This window comes from Dama dama, chromosome 29 (genome assembly GCF_033118175.1).
Source record: "Dama dama isolate Ldn47 chromosome 29, ASM3311817v1, whole genome shotgun sequence".
In the NCBI taxonomy this organism is placed as follows: Eukaryota; Metazoa; Chordata; class Mammalia; order Artiodactyla; family Cervidae; genus Dama; species Dama dama.
The window spans coordinates 38008371-38024490 of NC_083709.1; the positions used below are offsets into that span (position 1 = coordinate 38008371).

General features: G+C 38.8%; 1 protein-coding gene across 3 annotated transcripts in view; it reads left to right on the forward strand.

Moving 5' to 3' along the window:
• The window catches only part of FREM1 (FRAS1 related extracellular matrix 1), a 171194-nt gene that overhangs the window by 27805 nt on the left and 127269 nt on the right, over window positions 1-16120 (forward strand). For all 3 annotated transcript variants that reach the window (XM_061132200.1, XM_061132199.1, XM_061132198.1), the window contains 4 exons: window positions 4673-4767; window positions 7469-7770; window positions 9122-9318; window positions 14845-15168. In XM_061132200.1, the coding sequence (XP_060988183.1) occupies window positions 4673-4767; window positions 7469-7770; window positions 9122-9318; window positions 14845-15168 (918 nt within the window). The remainder of the gene's footprint in view (window positions 1-4672; window positions 4768-7468; window positions 7771-9121; window positions 9319-14844; window positions 15169-16120) is intronic.

Here is a 16120-nt window from a genome sequence, read left to right on the forward strand (position 1 = left end):
CATGAAAGCAACCTAGATGTCCATCAGCAAACAGATGGATAAGAAAGCTGTGGTACATATACACGATGGAATATTACTCAGCCATTAAAAAGAATGCATTTGAATCAGTTCTAATGAGGTGGATGAAACTGGAGCCTATTATACAGAGTGAAGTAAGTCAGAAAGAAAAACACCAATACAGTATATTAACGCATATATATGGAATTTAGAAAGATAGTAACAATAACCCTATATGCAAGACAGCAAAAGAGACACAGATGTAAAGAACAGTCTTTTGGACTCTGTGGGAGAAGGTAAGGGTGGGATGATTTGTGAGAATAGCATTGAAACATGTATATTATCATATATGAAATAGATCACCAGTCCAGGTTTGATGCATGAGACAGAGTGCTCAGGGCTGGTGCACTGGGATGACCCTGAGGGATGGGATGAGGAGGGAGGTGGGAAGGGGGTTCAGGATGGGGAACACATGTATACCCATGGCTGATTCATGTCAATGTATGGCAAAAAACCACTACAGTATTGTAAAGTAATCAGCCCCCAATTAAAATAAAAAAAAAGAAATATGAGTTTGATTTCCAGTCAGTGAGCTAAGATCCCACATCCCACAGGCCTCATGCCCAAAAAACTAAAACATAAAAAACAGAAGCAATATTGCAACAAATTCAATAAAGACTTTAAAAGTGGTTCACATTCCCCCCAAAAATCTTAAAAAAAGAGACTGATAGCTCAAATTGAAATCTCTAGATATTCCACTTACCTCCCTATGGTTATATCTGATTATGAAACACATCAGAATTCTATGGAGGGCTCTCATGTTGGGAGTATTGCTTATGATATTGTAACTAAATGTCTCCTTCCAGTTTCCCATGAGCTTTTTCTTTTATCAGTCAATGATCTTCAGATGGGCATCTAAACAGTGTTAGTTTGTGCTAATGGCCCCAGGTCACACTTGTATTCCCAAGTGTGTAGTGATTGCATTATCTCCCCACTTTCTTCCAACATGTTACTTCTGCTGGAAGGTGTGTTTGATTGACGTCTATAAGTTAGGGGAAAGGTAGAGGCCTGGGATGGCTCACGCCTCAAGCCCTGATGCACTAAATGTGATAGTAGCATCAGTGGAGCCCTCACTACAGGCACTGGGGTCAAAAGTAAAACCTTGGGGTTTTGGGGAGCAGCAAAATAGAACCCTAAACCTACATGACTGGAGTCCTTGATAGAGTGGGGACTCAGGGCTGTATGGAAAAAAGTGGATGCCTTATAAAGACTGAATTTGATAATGCTTCCAATCAATATATAAAAAAAAATTGTTCAACATTTATTTAGAAGTAAAGTTGACTATTTTGTGAGGGAAGAAGAGAGGAAAAATTCCCCCTGTAGTGCAGAGATATTAAACTCTGGCCTCAAGCATGCAAAAACAACACCCTATTATTCCCCAGATTCTCCCTCCTTGGAAAGCATTTTGGGGAGAATCTACTGTGACTTAAACCTCTGGGGATATCCTGTCCCTCTCTCCATTACAAATAGCCTATGACTTCTAAACACATATAGCACTTTCTATGAGAATAATGAAAATGTCATCATTTTTAGTGATACTTTAATGGTCCTCATCACTTGGCCAGTTCTGAGGCCCTGGAGAGCAAAAACGGATCCCTGTGACCAGATGTAAGCAGAACACTTATTTGGTCACAAGAATCAAGGATTGCAGGAGATCTCTCAGTCACCTCCTTTTCAAACTTTCTCTGATCTTAGGGCAAAAATCTATTACTAGAAAGATGATGTGGAACAAAAACAATGTACCTGTCTGGTTTAGGAAAGTCAGCATTGTAAGTCAAAGGGACATGGCTCCAAACATCCACAGAGGGTCCCCTAGTGTGCTGTGGTTCATTAAAGGATCATGCTTCAGTGTACGCATACCCAGAGGTACCTCTGACATCTCAAATGAATTTTTCTCATCTAAGAATCCACCTGCCAATGTAAAATTCAAGACGCAAGAGATGTATATTTGATCCTTGAATCAGGAAGATTCCCTGGAGTAGGAAATGGCCACCCACTCCAGTATTCTTAACTTGGAAAATTCCATGGACAGAGGAGCCTAGTGGGCCACAGTCCGTGGGGTCACAAAGACTCAGACACGATTGAACATGCACACATGAAGTAAATATATTTATTTTCTTAAAATGTGGAGTTTCATTACCTTCTGGACAAATATTGGAGCTTTGTACTACCAAGAAATCTGTATATCCAGAAAAACTTTGTTTCTCAGATCACCAGGTGATCTTCCTATTTTTTTATTGTGATAATTTCAACAAAACCAAGATTCCTAAGTGAAAAGTGCTTTTTTGAGGAATATGTGCCTGTTTTTAATACAGGCAGATGCAGTTCTCCCTAGGGATTTATGTCTTTTGGAGTTTTTGAAATTAAGCATAACCATGTGCATGCATGCATGCAAGTGCACGCACACACAAACACACAGTGTAAGCATTACTCTTCAATAGAGCTTACTAGGAAGGTGAAAGCAAGCTTATGTGAGCCCATTCCTAGTGAGATGACTGTATTAACAACACCCTGCTGTGTAATGAACAGTTTCATGTGATTTGCACAGAAAATGTTTTGTTTAACATCTGTTCAATTAGTGTTTTCATTTCATTACTGAAGTTTGTCTTAGGACCAACAGGTTCATTTTCCTATTGGATATTTGGAAACGGATGCGCTTGGCGCACACCAGTACCTTCTGTCTAGAGAACCCTCTTGACATAGTCAATTAGAGAAGGTCGATGGCGATATGTTTTCCTCATGTTTTAGAACAAGACTTACCCCACACAGTATTGCTCACACCTGTCCCAAAGCAAGAAATTTCCTGGGTGAAAAAGCACCACGGTTTAGAGCTGAGCTTGCTCTTTTGAATAGGAAATACAGCGGTAAGAAAATATCTCTCGTTTGAACCAGTTTACTGTCATTAAAGTGAGTAATGAGTTAGGAATGTGTGACAATTTAATTATAAATTGTAATTGAAAAGCAGTTGGAGTGGAAAAAAACAAAGCTAGACAGTAATTAGAAAAGGATTTAGCTCTCCTTTGTTTTGCTTAGTAAATTTATGGACAATTATGGTTGTCGCCTTTTATAAAAGGAAAACATATTACGAAACATAAAACAGATGTTTCTTTTAACAAAGCAGATTGTCTTTTTATTACCATGACTATTTGTCAATGATATGGGGAAGGTCTTTCCTTTATCTCCTTCCTTGTTGTCAATTAAAAAGAGGAAGCGAAGATGTGTGTAGAACAGGAATACAAATAAATGATCTCCTCTTCTACAGACGTCTTTGCTTCCTCTTTCTGACAGTAAGGAAGGAGATAAAGAAGAGACCTTCTGACTAGAGTAGAGTCAGAAAGGATTATGTTTTCGGTAAATGTGTGAGGCTGTACTTAGGTACAGGCTAAGAAGCATGAATTCAGCAGTGATGACATGTAAATACCTCGAGAGTATTTCTTAGTACTCTACCAGGTCAGATTGTACAGAATGGTATGACTGGAAGAGAAAATTTTTTTAAAAAATATGACCCCAGAATATAACAATTAGAGATTTCCTTAATAGTTCTGAGTTAGGTGGTACAGTTAATTATAATTCTGCTTGAAGAGAGAAAATTGCCTTGATGTTGCTGTTTGTCTCATAAGTCATTTCTGTTATTACATGACTATTAAACACAGTCTTTTGCAAATAAATGAGAAACTACTGTGGGTCTTGTTTGTCTTTGATCAAACACAATAGTGTCCATATTAAGCAGCTTCATCTTTAAATATAAAAACACTATTTGGAAAGGAAAGCAATAAAAGGAGAAGAAAAAATACACACAGAGCTAATATAGCATGTTGGTATGTGGGGTAAGACATGTCTTTTCCTGTGTACATACAGGTATGCCTCCTTAATTGCTGTAAACCCCTGAAAGGTGTTGGCAAATAATGTTTTGAAAAATGGGACCATATTTTAAATATAATATAAAAAGATAATTATTTAGAGATCATCACTGCTTAATTTATCTGCTTCATCTGCTTGGACTTTCATAATTCAGATATTCTCAAAACAGGCAACAGCTGTATAAGCAGGATGGTCATGGACATGGCGGAGAAGGCAATGGCACCCCACTCCAGTGCTCTTGCCTAGAAAATCCCGTGGACGGAGGAGCCTGGTAGGCTGCAGGCCATGGGGTTGCTAAGAGTCGGGCCTGACTGAGCGACTTCACTTTCACTTTTCACTTTCATGCGTTGGAGAAGGAAATGGCAGCCCACTCCAGTCTTCTTGCCTGGAGAACCCCAGGGACGGGGGAGCCTGGTGGGCTACCGTCTATGGGGTTGCACAGGGTCGGACATGACTGAAGTGACTTAGCAGCAGCAGCAGCAGCATGGACATGGGGCTGGGTAGAGGTGCTGGTGGTTAAAACACACACATACAGGGAATTCTTGGGTGGTCTAGTGGTTAGGACTCCACTTCCACTGCCAGGGGTAGAGGTTCTATCCCTGTTCAGGGAATTAAGATCCTACACAACTAAACATACATACGCATACATAATGCTAAGAGAACGTAATTTCTCCAGGCCATACTTATCTGCTGGAAAAACTAAAAAGTGTACCAATGATTTTCACATATGTATCCCTTTCTTCTCATGAACTAGGTCTTTGACTGCCATTTCCTTCCCAATGAAGTAAAATATACTCATAACGGTTGCCCAATTCTCGATGAAGACACAGTGAAGCTTAGACTTTACAGGTAAGTGGCACAGGAGCGTTCTTCATTCTTTGTCAGATAACCATTCTGTGTGATTCTGTTTCTTTGGTTAAGTATTGCTGTGGTGGGAGTTACTAGATTTCAAACAAGTAAGTAATTAGTAGTAGGAACTGGAGACCTGAATGGATGAGGCAAGAATTGTAGCAACCTTTCAGTTACTTTTATTTATATCCTCTTCCTTGGGGCTTTTCTATGGCAAATTATTAGCTTTCTCCTGTTTCCCTTTATAGTTCTTGTACGGGTATCTCTGGTCATTCAACTCTCCATTTATGATTAAAAATGGAGGTTACAAACTACAAATTTTTAATGAGAATTAGGAAGAAAATATATTCCAAAAGTGAATGAAATTCTTCATTTTGATTATCAACTGCTTACTTTTAAGAAGGGCAATATCTTCTATTTTTAAACATATTATATTTTAAAAAGGTTTAAAATGATCAATTATGCAGTTGGACAAAGTGACATTATGACCCAGCAGTTCTACTCCTAGATACACATGTGTACAAGAGAAATTAAAACGCATGTTCACACAAAAATTTACACAAATTTACACAAATGTTCACTGCAGCATTTTTTGTACATGTCAAAAAGTTGAAATAATCAGTCTGATGAATGAGTAAACAAGATGTGGTATATTTATACAATGGAATATTATTCAGCCACAAAAGGGATGAAGTACTGTTACATGCTATAACACAGCTGAGCCTTGAAAATATGCTAAATGAAAGAAGTCAGACATAAAAGGTTACACATTGTTTAATTTCATTTATATGATATGTCCAGAAAAGGCAAATTCAGAAAGGCAGAAAGTAGATTGCAGTTGCCAGCTTTTGGGGGTGGGGTGAAGGGGGAGTGACTGCTCACGTGTGTAGATTTTTATGGGGGGAGGTGATAAAAGTGTTCTGGAATTAGAGAGCAGGATGGTTGCATAGCCTTCTGAAAATACTAGAAACACTGAGTTGTAAACTTTAAAAAGGTGTAAACTTTAAAAAGGATTATGTGAATTATATCTAAATAAAAAGTTAATTGAAAAATTAAGCTCCTGGTTATGTTATTGCTCACTTCATAGAAGCAACTGAAAATTCAGTGTAGGTGGAGTAGGCCTTATATAGTTTTTTACTTGGTTTTTGTCACTTTTAAGAGTATTTGACTAAAATACAGCAGCATGAGTTTCCCTTAAGTACCAGAGGAATACTAGTCTAGAGTTTTGTAGCAGACAGTGAATTATCCTGATCACCTATTATAGGTCAGGCTTGTGCTAGGTAGGCTTAGGAAACAAAAGCAAGAAGATAAATGGACTGGTTTTCATGGCCTGATGCAAAAGATGGCTAGATAATTGTGATGCAGAATGACAAGCCAGAAGAGAGGCATGAAGCAAATGCCGTGCTCAGAAAATGAGATGGCACCCAAGGATTCCTTGAACTAGGCAATCAGCATACAGGGCTGTTTGATCTTCCTAAGACTTTAAAGGTAACAAATTAATTGGCTTCAGAAAGCTTGCTGATGAATTCTGGCTGTTCCCATTTCTTTGAGTTTCTAAAGGATGAGGCGGGTGGAGCAACACCCTTGAAGTGCAGAGTTAGAGGACCTGTCAATCTTCTTGGTCTTGAGGATTTAAAGTCGAACATTCAGAGGAGGTGGAGGCAGAAAAGCAGACAGTATGTTTTTTACACTCTTACCTCATCTCTGGCCCTTTTGGTAAGCTACTTGACCTTTCTAAGTCTCAGTTTCCTCATCTGTAAAATGGAGTCAACAACACTGCCATAGATTCCTGTGAAGACTGAACTCTTTGTAAGGAGTCTAGCATGTGCTTGGGCCATTATAAAGCACATCAATGGAGAATCTATTATTGATGCACGACCATCACTTTAATTTTCTCCCTTCAATAAAGAATGACAGCCCATCAGTTTGCTGTATGATTCAGGGAACTCCAAGCAGGACTCTGTAACAACCTAGAGGGATGAGATGGGGATGAAGGTGGGAGGGATGTTCAAGAGGGAAGGGATCTAGGTATACCTATGGCTGATTCGTGTTGATGTTTGGCAGAAACTAACACAGTACTGTAAAGCAATTATCCTTCAATTAAAAATAAATAAATTTAATTAAAAAAAGAATGACAATCCATCCCTATTAGGTTCTGCAAATATCCAGAGAACGTAGTTCCTAAGCGAATGAAGGGATTGGAGGTTACAGTCACTGATCACCCTTTACATGCCACCCACTGAGCTGAGCTTCCCCAGCTAGACTGCAAATAACTCCTCTTGTGGCATTTGTGAAAAGTGAAACGGGCATGATGCTTCAGAAACCCCTCATCCCTTCACTCCTGAATTAAAAGTCAGTGCATAAACTAGATATGCAGGATACTCTTAAATTGCACATATGCTCGAGATGAGACTCTGAGCTCAGAGCAGTCATTAAATACCCGTATTGATGATAGATTTGAGAGAAGGTATTAAAAGGAGGGTCATAGGAAAGGGAAGTATCATAAAAAGGAGTTGACACCAATTTAAGGAGCAGGGAAAAGGATGGGGAGGTGGGGTGTAGAGTATAAAGTAAAATCCAAGCTCTACCTGATACACAGATTGTGTGAAAGACAATCTTTAAGCTTCAAGTCAACTTAGTGCACAAGTATCAGAAGAACCTGCTCACCGATAATGTTGCCTTTGCTCTGTTCTGCCCTCAGGTTTACTGAGACAGACACCTTCACGGAAACCTTTATCCTGCGGGTCTACCTCCTGGAACCAGACTGTAACATCATCCGCATGAGTGATAATGCACTGGAGGTGTCTGAGTTCTATGGCCTGTCCCGAGTCATTGATAAGAACCTGCTCAGATTTGATTACGAGAGGATGGCCAGCCTGGAATGCACAGTCAGACTGGACCCTGTGGGAACTCAGCTGCCAGCCCACGGCCAGCTGGTTCTGGTGGAGCCCCAGCTGGAGGAACCTCGTGGAGATCAGCCACATAGTTTCTTTCCTGAGTCTCGTATGATATGTTTTAATACTTATCTGGATGTTACTAAATCTGCCAGATCTTAAATGGTCATCTTCCACCATGACAAAGAGTTTTACTTAATAGAATTTGTAGCTGGTTGGAAATGTAGGTTAGTGGCTAAGAGTGCAGACTTTGGAAACAGAAAAACTTGGGCTTGAAAACTGCCTCTGCTATTTACTTCCTGTGTGATGTTAGGTCAGTTTCTTAACCTCAGTCTCTGAAAAACGGGCAAGGATAGTGGCTGTTCCATAGGGTTGTATAAAGGTGACAGTGAATGAGATCACACACACACAAAGCAATTAACACAGTGTCTGGCTCCTAGCAAGTGTTCAGTAACTGTCAGCTCTTATTATTAATAGTAAGTAGCAATAGCAGTGATAGCCAGAGTAACTGGGGAATTTATTAGGTGTTATTAGACTTGAAGCAGGTTTGGGGTAAAGCTGGTAGGCAGGAGATATGGTTTAAATCAGGAAGAGTTGATGGATAATGTTCCTCTTGTTATTCATTTAGTTATCACATTTTGGGCACCTCCTAGATGCATAATAGTGTTCTAGGCACTGTGGAAAGACCAAGAAACATAAGGAAAAATCATGGTCGTAGTCATACCTGGAATTTGGACAGTAAGTTATAACTAAAGACATGTTTGCACATATGTCATCTCATTTAGTCTTTGCAGCCTTCTGGGTAAGAATAGAATACCCAGTTTTTACATCAGGGAAGTGTGCAAAAGGCCACTAACATACGTGGCCTGTGCATATCATAGACTGTGCAAGAGTGAAAAATACAGTTGGCAGAGACAAAAAGGCTATGTATTGGAGTGATGACTGCAGTTTTTAGTGGAGGAGATTAGGTTGGTTCAGGTTGTCAATGAATATTTGAAGAAAGCTTTAGTAAAAAGACTAAGTAGACCTGGAAAATATGCAGAATTCAGATGTGTTTAAGTGGGGATTGTATTTCAATGAATAGAATATTCTAGCAGAGATTGCATGGTGGTGTTATAGAACTGGATGCTGTAAATACAGACAAAAGCAGGATTGTAGAAGGCCTACAGTGAGCCTATTTGTCAGAGATGGTCCACCACCAGAAAATGCATTTTATGTTTTTTCTCTCAAGCACTTTTGGTGGGTTAGGACCTTGTTAGATAATCAGTTGATTGTTTTTACAGTAAGGAAATGGTAGGTTTTCAGAAGAGAGACTACCCACTCAGTGAACGATTGGCGGGTACACATGAATGTTCTTTGGTCAGTGAGAGGGAATAAGTGTCCATGGGAGGGAGGATGGGTTTTTAAAGATAATCACTAAGGTACAAGTGCCTCTCTTAATTCCCTGCTATACATTCTAGAATTGGGAACAGAGCTGAAGTGTCCAGGGGGCAGGTGTACCCTGGGACTGAAGAAAGTCGGAAGTCTCAAAGCGAGCTGTGAGGAGTTCCTGCTGATGGGGCTTCGATACCAGCACCTGAGTTCCCCTTCTCCCAACATTGATTACATCTCCATCCAACTGGACCTCACAGATAGCAGGAGTGAAATCACATACAAGGTAGTCTATGGGCTTACGTGTCTGGGTCCCCAGCTAGGAGCTGGTTCCCTGGGGGCACTTGTGCTGGCTCCCGTGTCAGCGAGGGTTCCTGTATGCTTGTGGGTGGACCAGCCTAATGACACTGTAACTGCAGGCTTGTTCTGCCAGTGAGTGCTTAAAACAGGATTGATTTTGCACATAATACCCATGTGTAATTTCCCTTTTCCAGCAATCTTGTAGCTCTACCATTGCAACTTAGAAAGGACCAGAATCAGGTTACGTGCTAACCTTTCTCTCCCTTGCCCTTCACTATTCTTCAGCTTCTCATTTTTGCTTTTGTAATTCCTACTCTTTGATGCTTCATTTACCCCTTTATTAGACCCTCTGTTGGAAGAAATCAAAGGGTCCACACACCCATTCAGCAAGGCCATAGGAAACTAGGAGAGAGGGGGTCTTCATCTCACTGTTAGGGCTATAGCAGGGCCATCTCCTTCTGCCAGTCTCTCTTAAATTCTCCTTCCCTTTCTTCCTCTTGATTTCTTCTTATTGAAACATGACAGAAAGTGAAGTCAATCTAAATGAAAGATTGGCATGCTTCTCTACTAACTCATGTACTCTGTAATGTGTTTATTTGGGAAGCTGGAGTGACTATGAACCTGCTGAAACAGTTCAGATTTTGTGCTCATTTAAGATGATCTGAGATGACATTTGTGAAAGACCTCCATCTTTCAGTCTCACTTCTTGGTACCATTTCTCCTAAGAGACCCAGTTGAATGTTGAACATTATTACCACAGGAGTTAATAAAACAAAGAATGATAAAGAAATGATTAAACAGGCTTGTAGTATTTTATAATTGAGAACTGGAAAAATTGTGAGGTGGTCTGGTCAATTTGATCAGGTAAATCACTTGGGAAACTTTGAAAGAAGAGATTTAAGTCTGACATTAATAGTGAGCCTGCCCTTGGGCCTGGGTTGCCTGGGTTCAAATGTTTACTTAACTAACTGTGTGATTTTGTACTTTATGCCTCATTTTTAAGATCTTGCAATGGACATAGCAGTATTTCTTATTGAGAGGATTTAATGAGGTGATGCTTACAAAGCTTGGCACAAAGCTGAACACATAATAAGCTCTACACATATTTTTTGCTAGTGAAAAAACTGATGTTTTTGGAAACAATTGGTTTAGACCAAGCCCCTTATTTTATACTGGGGCCACAAAAACTGCATATCTTGACCATACATGCATGGCTGAATCAAGACTAAATTCTCAGTCTCCTAACGATTAGTACATGCTTTCTGTTTGTTTTGACATGAAACATCTTTGACTTTTAATGCTTTCTTATCTCCATAAAAAACAAAATTTAGAGACATTTTTCTTCCTAATTGATTTTTCTTCTTTTTCCTTGTATATTGATATAGGGCTTTCTTTGTTGATATTTTCAGATTAGTTTTATTAGAAGTTTCCTCTCTCAAATGACCTTCCTGTATTATTTAGAATTAACTTATACCATAGTCAGTTTGGCATGTCATAAACAGATTCTTTTATGGTTATAGTAATATGCTCAATGGCAGAGACTATTTTTTAAAAAAAAAGCACAGAAAGAAAAAATAAGAAAATGGAACTAGGGTATTTCTAATATTTATATGTGTATAAATGTATGTGTATATATACGCATACTTACACACAGACACACAGAGGTGGAGACATGCATGCCAGAGTCAGTTTATGGAATTGAATTTATATTATATTTGAAGTTTTGAATTTTGTTATTTTATCATTTTTATGCTGGTATAATCCATCCTCATCAAGAGACTAACTTATTATTCACCCATAGTTTCTTATAGATTTAAAAATATTTTCTTGTTTATGTTTACCTTTTTAATCTGCCTGAAATAAATTTTATCTTATTGTAAAACAGCAGAACAGTTTTTTTCCAAGTAGTCAAAATTTTCAACACTATTTGGTGAATAATAAACCTGTTTGCCATTGATTTTTTGATTGTTCTGTTGTATAGAAAGACATTATATGTCTGTTTCAAGGCTAGTTCTCTTATTCTTTAGATTTGCCCACTTATTCTTGTGCCAGTACCTTACTATTCCAAAATAAAAGGCCTAAAATGGACTTTAATATTTTATAGGCAAGTTTCTCCTCATGGTCCTCTTCAAAATTTTCTTATCTATTCTTAGTTCTAGACAAATAATTAATATTTATGTTAGTTTTTTTTAAGCGCCTAATTATTTTTATCAGGATTGGATTAAAATTTCAAATTATTTTGAGAAAAATTGGAATATTGGAACATTTACCATATTGAGTCATCTTTTCCAGGCAAAGGTTATTCACTTCATTGAGGCAAATCATCTTTGATATGTTTCTCTTAAGTTTGCAGTTTTCTTCATGTCACTTGCAAACACTTACTAAGTCCAATCCTAGGCAGTTGTTTTCATGAAATTATTCTGACTAGTCTTCTTTTCCTCCACTATTTCTTCTTGTTGGTTAGTGATGATAAACAGGAAAGCTATTTCTTGGTCTAATTTTCTTTTGTCTGGCTTCTTTCTTGAATTAAATTATTCTAAAATATTTTCAATTCTATAGGCTTTTAAAGACTGTACTAATCATATCTTCCACTGATGATAATAATTTTTCCTTTCTTTTTCAGTAATTATTCCTCTTTTTTCTGCTGTATTCCCCACTAGTTTGGTCAGAATAACATTAAATACAGTGATGCTTATCAGAATCATTGTCTTGTACATTTTATCACTATTAACTGCACACACTGTCCTTTTTAGTTCTTCTTGCCTTGAATTCATCTCTCTTTGAAATTCTTACAGTCACATCTGCAGACTTTTTTGGGTCATCGTTTTACGTTTAACCTTTGTATATAATTTTAAATGCCTCTCCAGTGAGGCAGATATAATTGGATATTTAATTTCAGAATATTTGTTTTAAGAGAATATGGAAAATATTTCTATAATAATGGATATCTGTTTTTTTTTCTATCATCTTGTTTTATGTTTTCTTGCTAATTAATAAAATCATCTTGCACTCTAGGTTATATTTTATTTGCCTTTGTCTTTATTTATTTAATATCCCACTTTAAAATTTAGTTCTAAATTGAAAAAATTCTTTAACCTTTATTTTTAACATATTAAGTAAAAAATACAGTGAAGTCTTTTGCTTCCTTCATATATGTTATGAGGTCTGATCCTATTTATACTTTCTCACTGCAATTACCCACCACCAGGCTTGGTTAACATAATCTGCAACTTTAATTCTAGCATATCATCTTTATACCTTATGATACTTATGTCATCTTTTATTTCAAGTATACTCTTTTGACATTTGTATCCATTTTGTTAGTGTTTCAAGTAATATTTGTTCAGGCTTAATCTCTAGGTTTAATATTTCTTACTGTTCGGCACCAATCCTTTTATACTATGATTTCCTCATTCTTGTTTAATTATAAATCTTCAAATGCTTTTCAGTGGCACATTAGGACTACATAGTCTAAACTCAGCATTATCACTCTTTTGTTTTTATAAACCACAGTGTGGGAGGGAGAAGAGTTGTCACCTTCTGTTTCTCTTGCTTTTCTCTCTTTCTCTGAGCCTTGCTAGCAAGTTTCTGAAATTCCAGGCTGAGGAGTGGGTGATTTTGGAGGAATGTTGGAGAGAGAGTTCTTATTTGACCAGGCATCGATGGAATATGGCTTTGTGCTCTCTGAGTTGGGTGGATGTTTCAAGCTGCTTCTTAATCTCAGGGCAGTTTCACTGTTCTCCTGGAGATTCCCTTCTGCAAAGGCCTCTCATCTTTTCTAGTCAATTGCAGTTCCTCCCAGTGCTTCTAGGATATGACCTCCACCTCCAGCTTCTTTCTGTGGAGATTTTTGGCTTCTCACAGATGCACCTACAGGTCAGGGACCCAGATGACCCTAGACCAGCCCTCTGTACCCCTTGCTCCGTATCTGAGAACACTCACATATTCGTTCCTGCTGCAAACAAGGCCTAGAGACTGATCCCAGCACAGATACCATGTTTCTTCTGCCTCCAGCCACTTAGCCTCCTCAGGGATAAGCCCAGCATCAATCCCCTGTGTGCTCCACTGGTAAAAGACACATTTAAGGCTGGTGTGTTAGAAGCTGACACCTGAGACAAGGGATGCAGCATTCCCCCCCTCCCCTCCTCTTCACAGAGGGCGTACAGTGTGAGGCATCAAGGCGGTGACTCAGCCCAACACAGAGCAACTTCTGTCGGTAAAGAAATCTCTTTCTCTTACTTCTCTCAACCCTTTTATATTCTTAGAGTGGGTGAGAAGGTTCTAGAGTCTGGAACTGGTTCCAGACAATTTGTTTTGTAAATTCTGCCTACAGTACCTGTCTTACATTGTCTTTGAAATGCTCTCTTTTGGACCTTCAGTTGAGACTAAGTCAAGAACTTCCTTTTAAACATTCCGTTATATAAGTATCCAGTGTTCAGCAGTACTGCACTCATGTGGCTCTGATCATTAAGCCTGGTGTCCCAATAATGGGGGACATTAAATTTTGTGATGACCAGTTATCTTCTGCTGAGGATCCTTTCTGCCCACAGCACTTGTTGGGACCTCAGATCCCAGGATGCAAGTTCATGATTTCCCTGGAGATCCCCACAATGAGAACCTCTTCTTCATAGCTCTGTTACTTGGGGAAGGTATATTTCTAGCCTGAAGAGTTACTTGCAATTCTGAAGACCTACTCCTCACTTAGAGACCCAGGGTCCTAACTAATACACGACTGAGCAAACGTCCTTCAGTTTCATGAGCAGCTATTTTAAGGACAGGTTCCTTCATCCTGCCATTGTCACCTTTGAAACCTACAAGAGGTGGATGGGGTGGGCAGGGGAGGTTGGTTGTGTGTGCCAGACACTGCTAGTGCTTTGTTTTTTCTTAAGATTAAAAAAAATTTATTTATTTGGCTCTGTTAGATCTTAGTTGTGGCATGCAAGCTCTTAGTTGTGGCATGTGGGATCTAGTTCCTCAACCAGGGATTGAACCTTGGCCTTTTAGCATTGAGAGTGCAGTGTCTTAGCCACTGAACTGCTAGGCAAGTTCTTGTGCTTTACTTTGGCTATCTCTTGTAATCCTCACTCAGTACTTAGGACCTCTAGGACGTCCATGTTATAGGTGGGGGAAATCAAGATTTAGAAGTTAAGTAACTTGTCCAAAGTCATATAAACCATATATGCTGGACATAGAATCAAAAGAACAGTTCCATCTAATGACAAAATTGGTGCTCCACCTCAACCCTGGCTAAATATTGGAGTCACTAGAGAACTTTAAGAATATTAAGTTGTTGTTGTTTTTTAATCTCCTCCTTAGGAAAGTTAAATTAGAACATCTGGAAATGGAATTTGGGCATCAGTATGTGATTAAAATCTCTCTAAATGATTCAGATCACTGCTGGATGCACCCACTAGGCTGTGGCTTTGTGTTAAATATCGTGCGATTTACCCTGCTATTATATCAATAGCTTCATTTATAGCTTTCCCCTTTATCTTTTCTTTCTCCTTCCAAGTCAGAGCGCGCGTGGCTGCCTGTCTATATCAGACCTGGAATTCCTAATCAGATGCCAAGAGCTGCATTCATGGCCATGTTTATTCTGGAAGTGGATCAGTTCATCCTGACCTCATTGACTACATTGGTTCTGGACTGTGAAGAGGATGAGACCCCCAAACCCTTGCTGGTGTTCAACATTACTAAAGCCCCGCTCCAGGGCTATGTGACTCACCTGTGGGATCACACCAGACCAGTGTCCTCCTTCACCTGGAAGGATCTAAGAGATATGCAGATTGCCTATCAGCCTCCAAACAGCAGCCATTCTGAGAGGAGACTTTACGAGGTGAGAGGGAAGAGAGACAGAGCTGCTAGAATCTTTGGTAATCAGAGTCACTGAAAAAGCCACTTCTCTTTAGCCTGCAGGTTACCTTGTATGGTCATTGCCTCAGAAGAGAATCTGTCACTGCAAATCAGGTTGCAAACCAGGCAGGTTATGCAAATGAACAAACCCATCTGGAGGGAGACTGGGGGGAAGTGAGGAAGGAGCTGGCAATTTAGGGAGCAGAGGTAACTCAGCTCCGGCTGACTGCTGCATGTGAGAATATGGATGTACCCAGTGTTGCTGTAGCTTTCCTTTTTCAAGAAAAGTGGAAAGCTCTACTTTCTTTTGGTAAAAATATTTCAAGTTTCATAATACAAGTGAATGTTTATGCAAAACTGAAACAGACTTACAGACCTAGAAAACAAACGTGTAGTTACTAAAGGGAATAGGGGAGGGGGAGGGACAAAGTAGGGATATGGGGTTAATAGATTAAAAACTACTATGTATAAAGTAGATAAGCAACAAAGATATACTGGATAGCATAGGGAATTGTAGCCCTTTTCTTGTAATAATTTTTAATGAAGTATCACCTGCAAAAATACTGAATCACCATGCTATACCTGAAACTAATATAACATTGTTAATCAACTATACTTCAGTTAAAATGTTTCAACTTTTAAACATAGAAGACATTGTAAATTTAAAACATAAAATACCAGCTGCAAAACATTTCTGAGGCCACATTTGGCCCCAGGTTCAGCAGGTTGAGACTCTGGTGCCTCCAACAGCCTTCTTGCATTACATAGACCATTGAAGTTAGAGATGGTCTAACTTCTATTTGTTTATAATTCTTTCAATAATAAATTATTTTATATTATTTTCCATCAAGGTTTTCTACTGGAATCCTTAAGTTTAAGTAATAATGCTTACTTAGGGTAGGAGATTCCATATTCTCATTAAAATGACTCATTTC